The sequence below is a fragment of the Lucilia cuprina genome, chromosome 2 (genome assembly GCF_022045245.1).
Source record: "Lucilia cuprina isolate Lc7/37 chromosome 2, ASM2204524v1, whole genome shotgun sequence".
Lineage (NCBI taxonomy): Eukaryota > Metazoa > Arthropoda > Insecta > Diptera > Calliphoridae > Lucilia > Lucilia cuprina.
The window spans coordinates 44128247-44152200 of NC_060950.1; the positions used below are offsets into that span (position 1 = coordinate 44128247).

Consider the following 23954-nt stretch of genomic DNA (forward strand, 5'->3'; position numbering starts at 1 on the left):
TTCACATGCTTATCAACTTTTCAATGTGTGAATGCTCTTTTCAAAATTGTTATATGAAGAAAATTATTGTTAAAAGCAATAATAATTCTTTTATTCAAATAACCGAATAATTTTTAATTATCCGATTGTTAGCCGGCTAACGTAAAACTTCAAATAATTATTTGTCGAACAAACCGAATAAGACAAAAACGCGAATAATTGCATACCCTAATATAAACCCTAATATGTAATGAATCCATTCGCGTTAATCATTGTTTTCACTTAAATATTTAAACAAATTGTAAAAATAATTAAAATTATTTGAAAAAAAAATTGCACACAATTGTAAAAATAATTAAAATTTAGCGCATTAAATACATACTATAAGATTTATTTTAAAAAAAAATTAAAAATACACAGTAACAAATTTGATTTTAGTAATTTTTTAACTTGTTGCCTATAGTTTTTGAAAAATTACGAATTAGTAAAATTTATGAAAAATCTGTTAATATCTGAATTCTACGAGCTTGATTTGTAAGGAAATGCAATTAAAAAATTATAGTTTGAAGGAATAAAATATTTATAGAGTGATGCTATTTGATGCTAGGTACATTTTATAAAATCACAATTATTTAACTTTTTTGATGCGCCCCAGTTTTATATATTAAACAGAAATTGGAGATTTGAAGCCGCTAAAAAATCAAACTATTTTGTCCATAGCTGAGAAAAAGTTTGCGTTAACTTTTGCGTCAATAGCCAACAATAGGAAACGGGTACCAAAGGCAAATTAGTGAGCTGTATGAAGAACAAGAAACTCAACCCATTCGTGAAGCTTCGTTAATTCCACTCCAAGGCAACCATTGATATATTGGAACTGTCGCCAAAATGCACACATGTTCATGGATTGTCTAGCAGAAGAAAGAACAATCTTCTGATATCGTTGATCGAATGGACATTTACAAGAACAATAAAAACAATTATTATTAGTATTAACGGCCGTATGTTGAAATGGTGTCTTTTACTATATTGACTGATCACACGAGCCTTAAATGGTTAATGTCCTTTAAGGACTCAACTGGTAATCTAGCTCGTTGGCATTCGATTTCTAAATAATGCACCAAAGAGGATGTGAAACAATTGTAGCTGATATGCTATCCAGGTTACCGGACCATGAGCAAGTAGAAGAGCTAAATATGGAAGAAATTTTCGACTTCGAAACAGCTGAATTTGAAAGTGAAGAGTACTTGGATCAGATAAAACATGTCGAAGAAAATACACATCAACTTTCAGATCTAATAGTAGACGATGGGAAAGTGTATAAAAAATGCGGATACCATCAAACATAACCCAGCCTCTAATAGAAAAATCACACTCAACATTAACAACAGCACACGGTGCTGTGGCCAAGACACTGGACTAAAATGGCTTTTCAAGTCAAAATATTTATAAAAAATTATAAAAACTGTAAAGAAATAAAGCCAACTATCTAGAATCTTATCGGAATCGGAAACAACAAAGTTTTGAAAATTTAACAAAAACTTGAAAATTAAATAAAACTTAATAAAAACTGCAGTATAATCGGCGCAAAGCAACGCAAGCCAAATGTGAATGCTCACTGAGAACCCCTGTCTACTCTGCCTCTGGTTGTACACCGTTCTTTACTATTTTCGGATACCATATGTTTTTAGTGGAGCAGAATATAAACTAAGCCAAAAGTACAATCCTAATAGACCATCAAATATTAGATGTGGAGCAAACGACAACTTGGAAATCATAAGGCAACAAATTAAACAAAACCTACAAAAAGCCTTCAAAAAAAGTGCGAAAAGGTACATAGAGCTTAGTGGTGCTTTTGTTGACTTTTCCAATATTTAGTTTAGATTTTAGAGCAAGTTTAATGCTATACGCTCAATTGAGACGAACGACGAATTTTCGTCGACAGATATAGAACACACTAAAGTATATGCAAATACGTATGACGAAATTCGTCATACGTAACGAACTGTGCGATAGTTTTATTTCTATTTCATACGCAGACGAACGACAAATATTTGGCTGTAGAGTGACCATTTTCATTTTTAGTTTCAAATGTTCATACATTTTTCTAGTTTATTTTTAATTAAATATTTTTGATTACGTAATATGGTCACCCCTTGAAATATGTAAACAAAAATTTATTTGAAATTTAACAAATTTATACAACAAATGTCTCAATTTTTGTAAAAAACATTAATTAAAATAAATAACGTGGAATTATCCTAAAGGATGTGGTGTAAAAATGCAGTCAATTAAAAATAATAATTTGCAGTAAGTAAATCTTGATTGTGCTTCAAACGACGAATTTAGTCAATAAATTTTTGTGGACGAATTAGTCGTACAGAACGAAATTGGTCGTTCGTCCCAATTGTGCGTATAGCATAATATTCTTTTATAAGTCTGAAAAGAAAGAAAAGTTGCAAAGTAAGAATTAGTAAAAATACATATTGTTTAACAGTTAATACTTCCCGTAAAAGTGATGTTCGAGATAAATCTCATCTTCATCTTATATAAAGAAAGATTATACAGGCGCAACTAATAAGAAAAATGTTTGTTTTAATCCCAACGGGTTTGCCTTTTCAATTTCTTTCTCTAAACAAAAAAAGAATTTGAAAAGAGCTCTTGCCTAGTACCAATTCTTCATCAAAAAACCAGAAGTTCGTATTACTAGGTTTCCTGAAAATAAAGGAAAATTAATAAAATAATTACCCTTAAAGTATAGTGTTTCTCCTTACCATATTGATTGCCCGGCTAACTCTTCAGAAGGAGACTTTTCTTCGGGGTCAAGCATGTTCTTGCGTTGGAATTGTTCGGTATCTAACAGCACAACGATCCTTCTGCTTTGGCAACAGCAAGCTCTGAAAAACAAAATTGCCACCCCAGAAAATCAAAATTGCCTCTACTCCCTGTTTTAAAATCAATAGGGTGGGGCTTACGGCTTTTGGAGACAGTACCTGCTGCCCGAGTCCCAGTGGATAAATTATTTCTTTAAGGTATTTTCAAACTATAATACTGAGTATTAACACACTTCAAATTAAAAACATTATGAAAATAATTCGGATTTTCAAAAAATCAATCCGAAAAATACATTTTATGTTTACACTATAATATTTGTAATATTTTTTTTATCAAATTTTTAATTATGTATTTTACACTTTTTGTTTGTTTTTTATTGTATTTATAAAATATATACCGAAAATAAAAAGTTTTTGAATTGTATTAAAAATTTTATGAATACCGACCGTATGCCAAAAAATTCAGTAATATTTTTGAAAATCAAATTACAAATTATTATTATGATACAAACATTTTGGACAAGTATTAATACTCGGTATTGTAGTTTGAAAATACCTTTAGTTTATTTATTTTATATTAGTTTCTTTTTCTTGTTGTTTTTTATCGTTAGAGAATTAGTTTATTAGTTTTTGTTTTGTTTTCCATTTGACTTTTGGTTGTTTAATTTATTGTTTTTGCTTCTGCTTATTAATAGGCTGAAAAATATTAAAATATTAGTAAAATTTTACAATAAATAGGAACTATATAATTTACTTTACCTGTTTCATTACTTCTCCTTTTATTGTTATGAAAAATAAAAAATTCTTACCTCCGGACAAGCACTCAGTTGTTGTGAAATTAAAAAAGAAAATATGTTAAATTTTTTATAAAAATAAATTTTAAAATCAACTATAACAATGTCCAAAATGTTTTTTATGCACAAACCGATATATATGAGCCAATTGGTATTAAGGTATAGGACTAATATTATTGTGCGTTACAAACATCAGCGCAAACCCAATATACCCTTCCCACTTAAGTGGTGTAGGGTATAATTATATGTGAATACCGTTATGTGGCGCGTAATAAAATAGCTATGTAGTGCATAGAACATTTGACTCACAAGCCGAAGTCCCTGGTTCGTATTCTCGCTGGCTTTTATTATTATTAAAAACAAAACAACTAACACAACACTTTCTTTGCAAGAGAAATTGCCAGTACTTCTTTTACTCCCTATTTGTAACCGAGCGTAGAAATACTCTTCCCAATGTCATCACCGTGTTAAAATTACGAGGTTTTATTAACATTTTGACTTATTACCTAGAAACTGTAACATTTTGAAAAAATATTAATATTGAAAATATTTTTTTATTTCATAATTATATATACTATTGTTCAATTCACAATCAAGTTGTATATTGTACCTACTAAAGTTTAGTAACAGTGATTGTGAACAGATCTTTGCCGCAAGTCATAAGTTTATGTTCTCAATGAAAAAAAAACAATCAAAACAAATACACATAACAATTAATTTCTTTGAATTTTCAATTCTTTTATTTTCTTTATTCCTCATTTTAAACTAATTAATAAACTGTTTTTAATAAAATTTTAGTTTTTTTGTTTTTGTAAACAGCTGTTTGTTTTTGATTTCAGTGTAACCACTTTATCGTTTTTTATGCTAAAATCGTTTGAATTTTTGTTTATATGTTGAAATAAACAATTGGCAACACTAAAATTTCTTACAACATTCGAAAAACATATGAAAAATTGTCGTATGAGTTGTATAGAGCTTTTGCATAGAAAATACCAACAACATTGTTATGACTATTGTAGCAGCTGCTGACATACAACGCATACAATGCTACAACATCGATTGTGAATTGAACATATGTTAAAGAATTAATAAGAAAAAGTCATTGTGTAATAAGAGTACTCAAAAAACCGGTTTCGAATATGGTTTTGTATAAAAAAAACAGTTAATCGATTTTCTTATTTTATTTTATAAGAAAGTTAACAAGGAGTTTAATCATTATAATACATTTTTGTAATATAATGGTTTTTTATGTTATATATCTAAACTCATTTTAAGAAATAATAAGTTTTAAAATCATTTTTAGAACAAAAATGTTTAAAACTTATACAGTGGTTGACAAAACAATGGAAACTTTTTCAAAAATTCAGAAATTCTAAACTTATTGTTGATATATTATTAATAATTATTATTAATTTTTATTAATATACATGTATTTAACAAAATTTACAAAACATCATAATTAATTAAATTCAGAAAAAGGAAAACTAAATAATTTTTGAAAACTTTTGAACTTTTACAAAAAAGAAGGCTCTTAATAAAAAATATGCATCTGTCATTTCAAGATATTCTTCATATTGATAATTTTGCATTTTTTTTTTAATTTTTTATTTCATAAATTAAAAAGGATAGATTTCCGATTTAGAAAGCAAAATAAGAAACGATTTTAATACTTCTTTTAATATTTCACCAAATATTTGTTGATCTGTGATTAATATTTAATGAATAAATCGACACTTTCAAAAATAGTAAACAAATTTGATAAGAAAGATTCAGTGAAAACTCAACATAGGGGTTGAAGACCTCATAAAACTGCTCTAACACAGGATAATTTGATGACAATAGAATTCGAAAAATTCCAAAAAAGGACTCCTCTAGGATAGTAAATAATAAAAAGTTCGAAATAAGTAGTCCTATTGTTAATCACATGGAAAACTAGACTGTTCTTTGCTGTAGTTGCCCTGCGGAAAAACTTCTTAGTTTTAGAAAAAAAAAATCGTTCTATTCGTCTACTCATTGCAAAAGATAACATGCAGAAAACATGAGGCAGAGAGCAGTTGCCACTGCTTACACTTGTTATGAAAGATTACACGATTTTTATATGGGACCGAACTGCCCTAATGCCTGTTTCCTTATTTTGGGATTTTTTTGTTTGTTTGCGTGGATTGTATTTTCAGGCTCTTGTCCTAGTTAAAGGGTTCTATTTCCAGGTTCTTTACGTCCCACTTTGTGGAATTGATCCTAGCACAAAATTTTCACTTGTAGATGGCGTACTTTCTTTATCTTCACAGGGTCAACAATATATAAGTATGTTTTACATGAACAGTATTACCTTTGATTTTCTTTCCTTTTTTTATAAAATTCAAATTTAAATATACGTATTTTTCACACCGTTTCTTTGCCCTCAGGATGATTCTGGAATTGCCGTAGTATTGGAGACGTATCCACTTTATGGCATCCTAATCCTCTGGCGCAAAATCTATTATAGAAATTACCTATTTAAACAATCATTCATTTCCTATCGTATATTTTAATTTATACTCACAGATTTCTACAATATGTTTAAAATCTCAATTAAATAAAATATTAAGGTTCTGCAAGGATATTTTATTCCCTTCTTTTCAAATTCACTGTTCACTTCACTATTTATAAAACTTTATATTTTATTAGTTCAACTTTAATTGTTTCCTTATTAACTTTAGCTTTTCGATTGTGCATTAACATAAACTAATGATGTTCACTCCCTATGCTTTTTTTTAGTATGTATTTCAAACAAGAAAAGTAACAGAAAAACATACAAACAAATATCATAATAAAAAAAAAACATAACGTGATTTTACAATGTAGTGGACATCAACACAGTTTGGGTCAATGTACCAATAACCTTGGCCTTGAAAAGTCGCCTTTTTCTTAAGAGAAAAAATTTGACTTAGTATTTCTCTTCTTTCTATTAGTTGGTGTCTGGTAACCCTACCTTCGTAAACATTATTATAATATACGACCCACCCTGTCGTTGATCTCGTGTCACATTTTGACGTTTTAACAATAACAAACATTTAACATAAGATCAAAACAAACAACAAGAATCACATCAACCACATAAAACAAAGTTTTAACTAAAATAATACAAATTGAAACAAAAATTACAAAGAATCAATACAATAATTATAACAAATACTAGTTCTTCTAAAAAATTAAAACGAGACAGCCTAAGATGACCACACACAATCAACAAAAAAATGTAAACAACAGAAAATTTTCTGTTCATGGAGCCCATCAACCTCATATCTTAAGTGGGTAGAACAAAAAATATTGTATATCGCAACGCATAAGAATATGAATTATTTTTTAAGAATAAAAGTATATATTAAATTTTAGCAAGTAAGAAATAAATCGATCATTAATCAATTATTTTAGAATTTAAATGAAATATATTATCATCAAAAGAAATTATAATAAACCTAATAATTTTGTACCTAAATGAATAATTATTTTTGGTTATTATGTAATTTATTTTTTGGAGTATGCGAATATACTGGTATTAGCTATGTATATAAAAAAAATTATATTTTTGATTTTTATTCTATTTTTAATTATAAAATTACTTATGATTTTTTAAAAAAATCATAAATAATTTTTATAATGAAAAAAAGAAGAAATCAATTAATAATTTTTTTTTTTTAAAACAAAGAATAAAAAATCACCCAAAAAATTTTAATTTTCTAATTTTCAAATCTAATTTCTGCACAATTTCAGGAAATTTGATCGATTATATTAATTTCTAACGAAATATTACAAATTTTCTATATATATATTATATATATATATATAAATATATATATATATATATAAAAATATATAATAATTTAAAATAAAAAAAATATATATATATAATATATATATATATATATATATATATATATAATATATATAATCATATATATATATAAATATATATGATATATATATACTATATATATATATATATATATATATTGTTTTTATTTTTTATATGTGTGTGGTCATCTTAGGCTGTCTCGTTTTAATTTTTTAGAAGAACTAGTATTTGTTATAATTATTGTATTGATTCTTTGTAATTTTTGTTTCAATTTGTATTATTTAGTTAAAACTTTGTTTTATGTGGTTGATGTGATTCTTGTTGTTTGTTTTGATCTTATGTTAAATGTTTGTTATTGTTAAAACGTCAAAATGTGACACGAGATCAACGACAGGGTGGGTCGTATATTATAATAATGTTTACGAAGGTAGGGTTACCAGACACCAACTAATAGAAAGAAGAGAAATACTAAGTCAAATTTTATGATATATGACTTTATGACGAAATAATACTAAAAACTAAAACAAATAGCGCGGTTTACATGATGTTTAAGTAATCAATTCATTTATTAATCAAAAAAAAAAAAAAAATAACAAAACGTAAGTGATAGGCGCAACTACCTATTATTTCAACTGACCGATTTGCGCAACAACCTATTTAGATTACATTACTTTATTACAAAAATGGAAGCATTACATTACTTTATTAAGATAATGGTAAAGAAACATTATTTAGAAGTTAGTTTTTGATTTAATTTATTTCATTAACTTTGTTTTCAGTCAGTGTGATTTAAAACGATTTGATCAGTCATAGGCACATAAAAAACTAAATTGTATATTCTGGCCTAAGTCATGATAGCAAATATAAAAAAAATATATATAAATTTTTTTTTGATTAATAAATAAATTGATTACTTAAACATCAATTAAGTATTTTTTTGTTAAATAATTATATGAAATTGTATAGGATTTTAGTGGTTGGTCATTTCGCAAATTGCAACACACTGTGCTAACAAATCAATCCAATTAAAACGGAAATGTATGAATCATTATAAAAGAGAAACTGGTGATAATAGTTGCATTATTATATGCAAATATTTATTGAAAACTTGAGCATTGTTACGTCTAACAACTACTTATATAGCTCACCTAACTTAATTATATATAAAACATATAGCATCTTCCTCTAAAAACGTAAAGGCATTATAAAATAACCAAAAATTATAATTTTTCTGATTAAAAACAAATATGTTCTTTTTTTGAATCACGTGAAGCTATATAGCTTAAGAAGTAAAAAACTTAACTGAAACAAAAATATACTGAATATAGAATAGAGTTAGGCGATAGAAAAATAGAATAGAGTTAAAAATTAATAAGAAATATGGTGATTCGTTCAAGTTATTATTTTCTTTTACTATATAAGAAATGTGTACATTATGTATTGAAATTAATACTTACAATGTTGGTCTAATTAAGTTAAGGTAATGGCGATGATAGGCCAGTAGGTGATTAAAAGTGTCAGGTGGGTTTTGGGTAGCTGTGGTTCAAATTGTGTGAGTTTTCTTTTGTGATTCGAATACCTTTTTGCTTTGTGTAGAATACGAATACGAGTAAGGCGAAAAGTGTTGGAACCTCCAGAGGTCAGTCATACCAGTTAGTCGGAAACCTTGCTTTTCTACCGGTTCGTAACAAATAACAGGCGGTCTTACAATGGGGAGCTTGTGACCACATATATGAATTAAATACAAAATATCTTGCAAACTGGTACATTTTTCAAATTCATAGATTGATAGATAGAAATTTGCGATATATAGAAATTGGCGAACGTGCAATAATTTGTTACAAAAATTTTTATCTGAAATTTTATGAATTTGAATCTTTAATTATTCCAATTATCCCTTATAAAAATCGTGCAATCTTTCATAACAAGTGTAAGCAGTGGCAACTGCTCTCTGCCTCATGTTTTCTGCATGTTATCTTTTGCAATGAGTAGACGAATAGAACGATTTTTTTCTAAAACTAAGAAGTTCTCCCGCAGGCCAACTACAGCAAAGAACAGTATAGTTTTCCATGTGATTAACAATAGGACTACTTATTTCGAACTTTTTATTAATTACTATCCTAGAGGAGTCCTTTTTGGAATTTTTCGAATTCTATTGTCATCAAATTATCCTGTGTTAGAGCAGTTTTATGAGGTCTTCAACCCCTATGTTGAGTTTTCACTGAATCTTTCTTATCAAATTTGTTTACTATTTTTGAAAGTGTCGATTTATTCATTAATCACAGATCAACAAATATTTGGTGATATATTAAAAGAAGTATTAAAATCGTTTCTTATTTTGATTTCTAAATCGGAAATCTATCCTTTTTAATTTATGAAATAAAAAATTAAAAAAAAAAATTGCAAAATTATCAATATGAAGAATGTCTTGAAATGACAGATGCATATTTTTTATTAAGAACCTTCTTTTTTGTAAAAGTTCAAAAGTTTTCAATGTTTTGTCATTAGCATAAGTATAAATAAAAGTTATTTAGTTCAAAAAAACAAAAACAAACAGCTGTTTACAAAAACAAAAAACTAAAATTTTATTAAAAACAGTTTATTTATTAGTTTAAAATGTGGAATAAAGAAAATAAAATAATTAAAAATTCAAAGAAATTAATTTGGTTTATTTCGCATTTTTAATTAATTTAATTTTTTTTTTTGATTTTTTTCTTTTGACATTGTTATGTGTATTTGTTTTGATTGTTTTTTTTTCATTGAGAACATAAACTTATGACTTGCGGCAAAGATCTGTTCACAATCACTGTTACTAAACTTTAGTAGGCACAATATACAACTTGATTGTGAATTGAACAATAGTATATATAATTATGAAATAAAAAAATATTTTCAGTATTAATATTTTTTCAAAATGTTACAGTTTCTAGGTAATAAGTTAAAATGTTAATAAAACCTCGTAATTTTAACACGGTGATGACATTGGGAAGAGTATTTCTACGCTCGGTTACAAATAGGGAGTAAAAGAAGTACTGGCAATTTCTCTTGCAAGGAAGGTGTTGTGTCAGTTGTTTTGTTTTTAATAATAATAAAAGCCAGCGAGAATACGAACCAGGGACTTCGGTTTGTGAGTCAAAACCTTAAAGTATACCAATCGGCTCAGAATCATTTTCTGAGTCGATTTAACTATGTGCGTGCATCTGTCCGTCCATGTAAACCTTGTAATCAAACTACAGGCCGCAATTTTGGTACATGATCTTCTATTGTACCATGGACGAACCCTATTGAAAATAGTTAAGATCGTTCCATTATTTCACCTAGCCCCCATACAACTGTACCTCCGAATAGGGCTTGTAAACATTGTAATCAAACTACAGGTCGCAATTTTGGAGATAATTCAATGAAATTTGGCACATGATCTTCTATTATACCGTAGACGAAGACTATTGAAATAATTTTGTTTAATATACTCGTATCTCGACAAAAACCTGCAAAACCAAGTTCTATACTAGTCTTGATGACCCTGATGAACTTTATAATTATAGGGCCTCATTTAACCCTAGCCCCACTAAAAAGCCCCAATCAAAATTTTCATTAAATATCCACAGTTTTATTAAACAATAAATGGCTTTAATATATCTAAGGCAAGGTAGAATTCAACTTAAATGCTTTATTATGAAAACTAAATCACATTTTATTCTTATACAGATGTAGGGTATCGTATAGTCGGCCTCGCCCTACTACAACTTCTTACTTGTTTTTATTTCGTTTTCTTTTTGTAAAACACAATTCTTACCATGCAATTAAATAAAGTTTGCAAACAAAATGACAAAGACTTTTCGTACTTCAATATCAGATTAAAACAAAGTGGTTATCAGAGTACTTCAAAGTAATGCAGAATGTAAAAAGTATCCATTTAAAAGTAAGTGCCTAGAAAATATAAAACGATGTATTCCAAAAGAATAACTTTTATCACCATTTCAAAAGTAGCTCTAAATATTTTTTACCTTCTGGGAAAATGACTTCCAAAAAAGCGAAAATAATCAATATTTTATAATTGATTTTTATACCCTTCACCTTCGTGAGAAGGGTATATATAAGTTTGTCATTCCGTTTGTTATTTCTATAATATAATTTTCCGACCCTATAAAGTATATACATATATTCTGGATCCTTATAGATAGCGGAGACGATTTAGCCATATCCGTCTGTATGTCTGTCTGTCTGTGTATGTTGAAATCAGTTTTCAGAAGACCCCAGATATCTGCGAGATCCGAATTTTCAATAATTCTATTGGAAATACGATCGAATAGAACGCTATTTAAAATCAGTCCAATCGGTCCATAAATAACGAAGATATGAGTAAAAATCCGAGACCACCTCTGAAAATTTCATGAAAAATTTACATTTTTCGTGCATGCTTATACAAAACAATTAACAAACAAAAACAAAACACAGTATCCAACGGTAAATTTTTTGTTATTGTGGTTTCTTGTTTAAAAACACAAATCAGTGACGTTACGTTGTTAATGGCTAGAAACATGAAATTAAGTACGTAGAGCCCGGATTAGACGAGAACAGATTAAAGGGGACTTTTTGTTACTTTTTCGTTCTATATAAGGTACTTTTTTGAATTTTCTATAATATAAACATGAAAATATAAACATGAAATTTAGAATGTAGGACCATGAATAGGTAAGAACTTATAAAAAGGGACTTTTTGGTACTTTTTCGTTGAACCTAGAAACATGAAATTAAGTGTGTAGAACCAGGATTAGGCTAGAATACATAAAAGGGGACTTTTTGGTACTTTTTCATTCTACAAAAGGAACTTTTTGAATTTTCTATAATATTGAACCTAGAAACATGAAATTGAGCATGTAGGACCTTGACTAGATAAGAACCTATAAAAGGGACTTTTTGCTACTTTTTCGTCCTACAAAAGGTACTTTTTGAATTTTCTATAAAATTGAACCTAAAAACATGATATTAAGTATGTAGAGCACGGATTAGTCCAGAACACATAAAAGGGCCCGGATTAATTTAGATCGTATAAAATGGGCTACAATTGGTATTTTTTGATTTTTTGTAATAAAATTCGTAATGACTGTTCTTTACACATCATGGTGAAGGGTATATAAGATTCGCACATCCGAATATAGAACTCTTACTTGTTATACCCTCCACCACCATCAGTGGTGATAGAGGGTATATATATACTTTGTCATTCCGTGTGTAACACCAAGAAATATTCATCTGAGACCCAACAAAGTATATATTCTTGGTCCTTATGAAATTCTGAGTCGATTTAGCTATGTCCGTCTGTTTGTCTGTCCGTCTGTCTGCCTAAAACACGCTCACGTTAAAACTATGGCAAGGACATCAACCAAATTCACCGAAAATATTTATTGTTATCCTACGCAGTTTGGTATTGAAAATGGGCAAAATCGGTTCACATCTAAAAAAGTTATGAATCAAAATTTTAAACAACCTCGAAAAAAATAAGCATTTTTTACACATTCTGGTGTAATTTTCTCAAAAACTATGCAAGATAATTCCATAAAAATCGGCACACATTCGTTTCACAATTTCATATACCTCCCATACAAAAGTACATATTCCCGGAAATTTGGTTTTTTGTTAATAACTTCCGTCGTTATGTCGATATCATTACAAAATTTTAGAAATTAAAATTTTATGATAATAGAATTTATTCAAAGGAAAAATTTTTTGGATGGGTCCATAATTGGTCATAGCTCCCATACAAGGTCCCCTCCCGAAAATCACATAAACTCGCATAACTCATTACTAAATCAAGATATGGATATAAAATTTGGTACATGTATTGCTCTTATATACAGAAATATTACAATGAAAGCTTTTTTGGATCGGTCCATAATTGGTCATAGCTCCTATACAAGGTCCCCTCCCGAAAATCACTTAAACGCACATAAGTCATTCCTAAATCAATATATCGATATAAAATTTGGTACAAGTATTGCTCTTATATACAGAAATATAACCATGAAAGCTTCTTTGGATCGGTCCATAACTGGTCATAGCTCCAATACAAGGTTCCCTCCAGAAAATCACTTAAACTCGCATAACTCATTACTAAATTAAGATATTGCTTAATTTAGTAATTGCTTTATATATACAGAAATATTACAATGACAGATTTTTTGGATCGGTCCATATTTGGTCATAGCTCCCATACAAGGTCCCCTCCCGAAAATCACTTAAACGCGCAAAACTCATTACTAAATTAAGATATCGATATAAAATTTGGTACAAGTATTGCTCTTATATACAGAAATATTACAATGAAAGTTTTTTATGGATCGGTCCATAATTGGTCATAGCTCCCATACAAGGTCCCCTCCCGAAAATCATTACTAAATTAAGATATCGATATAAAATTTGGTACAAGTATTGCTCTTATATACAGAAATATTACAATGAAAGTTTTTTTGGATCGGTCTATAACTGGTCATAGCTCCCATACAAGGTCCCCTCCCAAAAATAACTAAAACGTACATAACTCATTACTAAATTAAGATATCTATATAAAGTATGGCACAAGTGTTACTCATATACAGAGAAATAATATTGTAAAATGTTTTTCCGGTCGGTCCACAATTGATCATAGCTCCCATATAAGGTCCTTTTTAGAAAAACACACATAACTCATAACCAAATATTTATATCCATACATTTAGCAAAAATATTGCTCTTGTATACATAAATTCACTATAAAATTGTTTTAGGACTGGTCCATATTTGGTCATAGCTCTCATACTAGGTCCACAAAATCACTTAGAATCACAATATTTATTACCAAGTAGAATTCTGAAATTTTGTCTTTATGTACACAATTGGTCATAGCTCCCATACAAAGTCGTTTTACGAAAATCTCTTAAACGCACATTATTTGTTACCAAATTAAGCTATTGATACATAATTTGGCAAAAATATTAGTTTTGTATACTTCTATTTCTCCTATACTAGGTCCAGCCCCTAAAAGCGCTTTAACCGTATTTAAAGAGCATTATCGATTTGTGTTAAACACAATTTTGTGTAGAACAAAATTATATATGTATTTATATTTTGAAAATCTCTAAATCTTTCACACACATACAAACATGCAAATTACTAAATTTATAATGTTCAATAAATCTTGGAATTGTAATAGACTTAACTTTTGGGAGGGTATTTAAGATTCGGCACAGCCGAATAAAGTACTCTAACTTGTTTTGTACTGATTTTTTTGGAATTATACCAATTTTATTTTGGAGTTAATTCATAAATGCGCATACCACAGTGGTGCAGAATGGAAATTTTTTGGAAATAAATCTGGCATTTCTAAACGGCTGATCCGATCGGGATAAAATTTGGCGTGAGCGTAGCCAAGGAGTATTCGAGTTTAAGTTTTGAAGATGAACCCCGCAGATGCCCCAGGGACGGAGCTGGGGCTCCGTCCCTGGGGCATCTGAAAGCGCTTGAAAGCGCTTTCTGAAAGCGCTTGACGAAATCTTGAAAAAACATGCTTGGGCATACTACTTATCTCTTACAATATCCGAGTTATAGTCATTTAAAAATTTAGTGATACCAAATTTATCATACCTTGGTCCGCCTTTTTTTTGAATACCGGGCGTAATTTTGGACCAAATGGACTCAATTTTTTCTTGTTAGTTAGACAACAAAATTTCCAATAATATACAAAAAATTTTATATCAATATCATTTCAGATCCAAAAATATACGTTTTTTAATTTAAAAATTCAAAAAATTTTAGATTTTTGCCGTTTTTTTGCCCAAAATGTGTCTTAACTCTTTTTTTAATAAAATAAAATTTTCTTTAAGAATATATAACAATTTTATAGTTTTCTAAAAGGTATCTTTACGCAGAACGCTTTGGCGTAAAAAACTTGTCCTATTTTTTGAAAATGTTGCCACTGCGTCCTTCCGAATATGACCTATTTTTTTATCAAAACTTCAACTTTGGGCGACATGTTCTAAAATCCCAAAGCTGGGATCAGAAAACTGAAAGCAGTTTTGGAAACCTCAATATGTTTTCTATTTACACCAAAAGAATTTTCCCAGCCCTGAAAGAAATGTGGACCCTATGGGCAAAAATGTAAAAAATCCCATTTTTGGGATTTTCATTCCTATTTTTGGGAATTGCGGGATGCCCTTTGACTTTTTCAATTTTTTTTTTGCATTTTCTTATTTGAAATGACAAATTTAACAAGCGTTGAAGATTTCATTGAGTTTTGTTCATAAATAAAGATTTTGTCATATATTACATATTTGTTAAATTTCTAAAACTATGATTTATATCAAAATTTTAATAGGGTCGCAGATAGCTACAACAATTTAGTCCATATTTAACCCTTAATATCTTTTTTTAGTTAGATATGGAAATTCTCGACCCTTTACAAAAAATTTCAAGCCAATATCTCAATTAAATTCAAAAAAATGTTCATTTAAACCTGTGTCATTTAATTTCATATTTTTCATATTTTAGTATTAAATATGACAACATGTTTAAATCTTATATTTACTTATTTTCTATTTGTTTCCTTATCCTTATAATTGAAAGATCCTATTATGCTTAAATTTTCAGAAATTTATAACTATTTTTTACCTAAATTTTTTTGACAGATCATTTCGTTCTGTTTCGTTTATGATCATATAGGTAAAAATATACAGGTAATTATAATTTCGATTCATTCACTAATAAGAAATATCAATGACTGAATTACAGGTTATAGTAATATAGTCCTAAATGTTAATAGGTAGACAGTTCGTAATTTTTTACTTTGGAATACCCGTATCGGAAATGACAAGAATTGGTAGAATTCTCAGATTTTAAGTACCATATTTAATAAATCTACAATGAAGATTACATTAAAGTACGAAGAGTTGTGTTCCGTTTTATGGAGTGTATCTTCAAAAGGACCAGAAAGAATTGAAGACATTTCAAATTATATAAAAACTACATATAGTAGAAAAGTAGACAAAACAGGCATATCAAAAATTGAAAACTTTTTGATGTAAAAAGTAAGTCTGTGGATGAAAATCAAAAGAAAATTCGATTAAAATTTTGTAGTTGGATGGAAACTACTACGGAAATCTCAACATAGAACACATCAGCAGGAGCGCCTTGCAAGTCATACGAAGACTTATGTTCAAGGTAAAAAAAAAGAGGGTCACACAAAAACTTTTTTCAATCTCAAATGAGGAAATTGCTGATACATTTAACGAAATGCTGAAAAAGGAAAACCAACCTATGGATGCCGTACATATTGCAACTATTCTTCCTAATGCATCACCAAAACGACTTAAGCGAATTGTGGAAAGTATACCAACTCCAACATCACAATCAAATTTTACTGAAGAGGAAGCAATAGCGCTTATGTTGGAACTGGGTCTCAGTCGAAATAAGTCTGCATGAAAAAGGACACAATATATTACCATCATACAAGGCGATCCAGGAAAAAAACAAACTATCCTACCATCACCTATTGCTGTTAATGATGTGGAAGCTTGTATTGATATATCATCTTTGCTTGAAAACACAGCATCAAGAATTGTGTCAGACTTTTCAGAAGACCAACTAAGGATAATTCATAACTGTGATGTTGTCTTAATGTGTAAGTGGGGATGTGACGGTTTATCAGCACTTCCAGAATACAAACAAGCTTGTGGAAGTCGGACATTAGCAGACTACAAAAGTGTATTTATGTCATCATTAGTGCCATTACGAATTCGTTCATATTCCCTTAATCCATCATCGTCAAGCATCGGAAATTCATTTGAAGATGTATGGATGAATACAACTCCGGGTTCAAAAAATTTTTGTAGACCCATTGGATTTGAATATATAAAGGAGTCAAAGAAAACAATAAAAGATTTAGTGGAATATTTAAAAGATGAAATAAATGCACTGGAGCCCATTTGCATAAAAATAAAGGAATTCTCTATTAACGTATCATATCCGCTAAGCTTAACAATGATTGATGGAAAGGTCAGCAATGCCATAACAGAAACTTCTTCCTTCTGGAGATGCTCAATATGTAATGAGAAAAAGTCGCAATTCTCAAATATAAACAAAAGCAGAAGTATTAATAAGGAAGTCCTGTCTTTCGGAATTTCACCACTTCATGCCAGAAAAGTATATTACTATAACCTGTAATTCAGTCATTGATAATTCTTATTAGTGAATGAATCGAAATTATCATTACCTGTATATTTTTACCTACATGATCATAAACGAAACAGAACGCATTGATCTGTCGAAAAAAATTAGGTAAAAATAGTTATAAATTTCTGAAAATTTAAGCATAATAGGACCTTCAATTATAAGGATAAGCAAATAAATAGAAAATAGGTAAATATAAGAATTAAACAAGTTCTGTCATATTTAATACTAAAATATGGAAAATATGAAATTAAAGGATACAGGTTTAAATGAACATATTTTTGAATGTAATTGAGATATTGGCTTGAATTTTTTGTAAAGGGTCGAGAATTTCCATATCTAACTAAAAAAAGATATTAAGGGATAAATATGGACTAAATTGTTGTAGCTATCTGCGACCCTATTAAAATTTTGATATAAATCATAGTTTTAGAAATTTAACAAATATGTAATATATGACAAAATCTTTATTTATGAACAAAACTCAATGAAATCTTCAACGCTTGTTAAATTTGTCATTTCAAATAAGAAAATGCAAAAAAAATTGAAAAGGTCAGAGGGCATCCCGCAATTCCCAAAAATAGGAATGAAAATCCCAAAAATGGAATTTTTTACATTTTTGCCCATAGGTCCACATTTCTTTTAGGGCTGGGAAAATACTTTTGGAGTAAATAGAAAACATATTGAGGTTTCCAAAACTGTTTTCAGTTTTCTGATCCCAGCTTTGGGATTTTAGAACATGTCGCCCAAAGTTGAAGTTTTAAAAAAAAATTGGTCATATTCGGAAGGACGCAGTTGCAACATTTTCAAAAAATAAGACAAGTTTTTTACGCCAAAGCGTTCTGCGTAAAGATACCTTTTAGAAAACTATAAAATTGTTATATGTTCTTAAAGAAAATTTTGTTTTATTAATAAAAGAGTTAAGACACATTTTGGGCAAAAAAAAACGGCAAAAATTTAAAATTTTTTGAATTTTTAAATTAAAAAACGTATATTTTTGGATCTGTAAAAAAATTGAGTCCATTTGGTCCAAAATTACGCCCGGTATACAAAAAAAGGCGGACCAAGGTATGGTAAATTTTGTATCAATAAATTTTTAAATGCCTATAACTCGGATATTATAAGAGATAAGTAGTATGTTTTTTCAAGATCTCGTCGAGCGCTTTCAGAAAATATAAAAATCTTTGTATTTGGGTGAAAAACAAAAAAATGGCACGAGTTTAAAAATTTTACATGTCGTAGGTACCCTACTTTGAGCCGCCACAGCTCCGTCCCTGGGGCATCTGCGGGGTTCATCTTCAAAACTTAAACTCGAATACTCCTTGGCTACGCTCACGCCAAATTTTATCCCGATCGGATCAGCCGTTTAGAAATGCCAGATTTATTTCCAAGAAATTTCCATTCTGCCCACTGTGCATACTTAATTTATTTATGTATGTTAAGATTATTTGAATTGAATTAGTTGTATTCTAAAGGTGTTTTTGAGTTAGTTGATTTGTTCGCTAGCTAAAGCGCCCAATGGAGGTGGTTTTAACTAAAACAAGAAATGCAATGCAAAAAAATAATTAATTAATTAAGTTTTTATAAAAAAAATGAACAGTAAAATGTTTTAATATCTTGAATATTACAGTTATATTACGGGGTACTGAAATTAATGGTGCTTTCGAAAAAATCAAATCAAATGTGATGTAGATTGAATTTCGAAAAACGAAAAAAATTTTCGGTGATAATTTCAGTTCAATACATTTAATAAATATATGTAAAAAATTTAATAATGTAATACAAATATTAATAGAAATTGTATCTAAAAATGAACCGAGCTTTAATTTGCGGTAAAAACGGCATTATTTTCTCCATAGACTGGCCCTTAGACTACGCAATAGAATAGACAGTCTATTGTCTCTTTTTGGGCCGAAGTAAAGTCATTACAAAAGTCTTTTAAATTATATAAAAATTTTAGACCGAAAGTCTGTATTTTATAATACCGATATTGTAAAGTAACGAAAAATGTCGGTTGCATTAACGAATTTTCAATTCTCTAACTTTATAACTACTTAGAATATTTTAACCATAAAGATCGGACAATTATGAGAATATCAAAAGTTTTGTATTAAAATATTTTCAAAATATAAAATTATTCAGTCATCGACTAAGGCTCGCGCCGCATGGTTGACCTTTTTTAAGTCGGAGTGATTTTTTGTTCTTTTACCTGCAAATTTATTTACAGTGTTATCAAAAAGTTTTCCTACAGATAGTGTTAAAAATAAAAATCGCTATTGTCAGTTTACAATGTCGGTTCCTCCCTATTTGGGGGAAAACCGCTTCGCAGCTCTAGCGGATGCCCCCCACCCCAAAAAGAAACGGACTAACCAAAATGTTTTACAAATATTCCCTGAATTACCGATAATTCAAAAACCTGACCCAAAATACGTTATTCTTTCTGCAATGGGTGAAAAAAATATTCAAGATTATTCCTGCTTCGCGGTACATCGCGCTCTGAAATTAGTTTGTAATGATATAATATCGGTCTCGGAACTACGTGACGGTAATCTTCTTCTTATCGGAAACAAAAATAGTGCTGATAAATTAATTTCTACAACAATTTTGCCCGGTGTCTGCAATATCAAGTGTCAATACCACTCTGGTCTAAGGGCACTATTTACGCCCCCTATTTGAATAACGTCCCTGAGGATGAAATTGTTAATGAATTAAAATCGCAAGGTGTAATCGAAGTTTACAAATACCAAAAGAATAATACCGAAGATAAGCTATCTCCATGTGGTGTAATTTTACTAAATTTCGACCGCTACTCTACGCCCGACAAACTTGATATCTCATGGCATAAAGTAAAAGTTCGACCCTTTTACCCCAACCCAATACGATGCAAATCATGCCAACCGCTTGGACATACCAAAAAATGGTGTAAGAACAGCCCTTTATGTGAAGGATGCGCTCTTCCCCCCACTCTCCTTCCGAGTGTACGAGGATTTTTTGTATAAACTGTTCTGATAATCATGCTTCAAATTCTAAAGAATGTAAAGTATTCAAACAGCACAAAGAAATATTAAAAATAAAGACCAAAGAAAAATGTACTCTAAAAGCAGCTAAAGAAAAATATGGAACACTAACAACTACTACACCGTTGGTACAATCTTTCTCTGATGTTGTTTCAAAAAATAATACTATACCCAACAATAATAAAAATAAAATTGATTCTTCAAATTTACAAAACAACAACTCAACAACTGTAACAACAAATGTTCCCACTTTACCAAGTGATAAAAAAAAAATTAACCAAGTACCAACAAAAAATAAAATCTCCAAATCAGTACCTACTATGCTTACACGATCAATGTCTAAGACAGCAACAAACCAACTTACAAAAACAAATAAAACACAAACAACTTAAGAAACAATTAACTTTCCTCAAAACAATGATCTCGCTTTACCAAAGCGATCGACCCAACAAGACTCAAACTTCAATGAAGAAGAAGAAATAATGTTTATAGATGAAGAGTAATTCTCTTCATCATATTTGCATCATGGATTTAAAAATAATACAGTGGAACTTAAATGAATTTATAAATAATTACCACGAACTACAACTAATTATCAATGATTTAAATCCTGACATTATTTCTTTACAAGAAACCCACATCCCATTCAATCACAATAATATCATTCTTCCGAAACAATACAGCGGGTACTTCCATAACTTGGCTAATAACATATCAGCTAAGCAAGGGATTGGTATCCTCGTCAAAAAGACTATCCCCCATAAAATTGTATACACAAATAACGACGTAGCCTCAATTGCTATCCAAATTGATATTGGTTTAAAAATTAGCATTTCATGCATATATATACCCCCCCACCAAAACTTTTCTGAACAGACGTTGAATTTAATAGCAAACAATTTGAACCATCCTTTTTTATTAACTGGTGATTTCAACTCTCACAGCCCACTGTGGGGCTCAGCAAGTTCAAACTCACGTGGTTTAACAATCGAAAACTTCGTTTTTAATGAAGATCTTGTCATATTAAACAATGGGTCCCCTACACACTTTTCCACACATAATACCTTTTGCCATTCAGATATTACGCTATGCTCATCGCATATAGCGCCTTTGTGTTCCTGGAAAACTCTGTCAAATCTCCACGGAAGCGACCACTATCCAATTTTAATAACTTTAGAAAAGAGTGCCCTCCATTCGGAAACTAAATTTAAAACCGAATATGCCAACTGGGCATTATTTCAAAAAAAGTGCTATGAAAATCTTTTAAATGCCAATATCTCTACAAATATTAATCAACAAGCTGTCATTTTTACCAAATACCTCAGATCAGCTGCTAACGTTAGCATACCTCAAACGCAGAAGAAAAGCTTTACACGCCAAATAATATGGTGGAACTCCAAGCTTGACTCCTTACGTAAAGAAAAACAAAGGCTTTGGCACTATTTTAAACGTTTTAGAAATAACGACAACCTAACACAATATAAAAAAACGAACGCACTATTTAGAAGAGCTGTTAAAGACAGTAAAGCTTCATGTCTACAACAATTCACGGCCAATATCAACCCGAAATCACCCTCACGACGAATTTGGAACGACATTAAACGATTATCAGGCGCAAATAATACAAACTTAATCAACAACATACAAACTGGTTCCAACACTCTTACTGATTCCATCGAAATAGCGAACTGTTTTGCAACAAATTGGTCATTACAATCTAAGGATTGCAATTTCTCCCAAGTTTTTCGCAATAACAAATCTACCTGGTTACGCCACAACTACACTCATCAAAATTTTAATAAATACGCAACAAAAATTGAATGCCCAATTAACATTATAGAACTTGAAGACGCTTTACTTTCAGCTAAAGGCTCTACGCCTGGACTGGACCGAATTACATATCCAATGTTAAAAAATCTAAGCCTTTCTACAAAAAATCATCTGTTAGTACTATACAATAATATTCTTTTATCTGGTATTCTTCCACAAGCTTGGAAAACTGCTGTTGTTCTTCCCATTCCAAAGCCAAATAAGGACCATCATACAATATCTGGATTCAGACCAATTTCCCTTCTATCTTGCATTAGCAAAATATTTGAAAAAATCATCGGGAAACGAATAATGTGGTTCATGCAAGTTAACAATTTTTTAACACCCAATCAAGTTGCTTTTATGAAAAAAAGGGTACAGATGATGTCCTATTATACTTGCAGCATTTTATATCTAGAGCTCTGTCTACTAGAAATCATGTCAGTATTTTATCCACTGACTTTGAAAAAGCATTTGACCGGATTGGTGTACACATTATAATGGAACAGCTTAGCAACTGGAAAATAGGAAAGAATATTTACTCAATAATCAAAACCTTCCTGTGCAACCGCAAATTTAAAGTCAGGATAAATGGACATTTTTCCAATATTTTACCTTTAAACAATGGCATTCCACAAGGATCACCACTATCCGTCGTGTTATTTATTATTGCCTTCAACGATTTTAGTAAAATCCTATCCTCTCAAAAACATATCGAACACGCAATTTACGCAGACGATGCGGTTATATTTACTAAACTCAGCGATAATAACAAAGTTAAAACAATATTTTCTAACACTTTAAAAAAATTGACGATTGGTGTTTAATATCTGGTGCTAAACTTTCCATTTAAAAATGCTCTGTTTTACACATCTGCAAAAAACACAACTGCCCCATTTTCGATGTTGAATACAACAATAACACTATTAAACGAGTTAATTATTTACGTATCTTAGGTGTCATTTTCGACAAAAGTTATACTTTTAAAGAACATTGTCTACAATTGAGGAGAAATTTAAATTCTAGATTAAACATCATAAAATATCTAACATCTAAAAACTTTAAGATACATATGATAAGTATAACTCGGGCAATCATGTTATCTAAAATCGACTATGCTCTTCCCATATATGGATGGTGTGCCACTTCCCATATTAAACTTTTACAAGCACCTTATCATGCAGGGATTCGGCGAAGCATCGGAGCTTTTCCCTCTAGCCCAATTATAAATATTTTGGCTGAAGCCGGTTTGCCCTCTATTAAGGAACGCACTATACAACTTACATACAAACTCATTCCCAAACTTTTTATTTGCCGTAATAAAATACTATTTCACGAAGTTAAAAAAATCATAAATGGCATCAGAACACCTAGAATAATATCTGCCATTACAAGGTGCATAATATTTTCTAATACACTTAATCTCCAACTTCATCCAATATTGATAAAACCACTTTCAGAGCCTCCATGGCTGATAAATAAGCAT

General features: G+C 29.8%; 1 protein-coding gene across 6 annotated transcripts in view; it reads left to right on the forward strand.

The window, feature by feature from the left end:
• LOC124419329 overlaps positions 1–23954 on the forward strand; it is a 286456-nt gene that overhangs the window by 60947 nt on the left and 201555 nt on the right. Inside the window, exon 1 of one of the 6 annotated variants that reach the window (XM_046948191.1) lies at positions 705–1808. The exons of 2 other annotated variants lie outside the window; for them this stretch is intronic. In XM_046948191.1, coding sequence (XP_046804147.1) covers positions 1588–1808 — 221 coding nt within the window. In that variant the 5' untranslated portion in view covers positions 705–1587. Of the gene's footprint in view, positions 1–704; positions 1809–2242; positions 2287–23954 lie in introns of those variants that run through there. 3 more of the 6 variants (XM_046948183.1, XM_046948177.1, XM_046948189.1) reach the window with 3 other exon arrangements.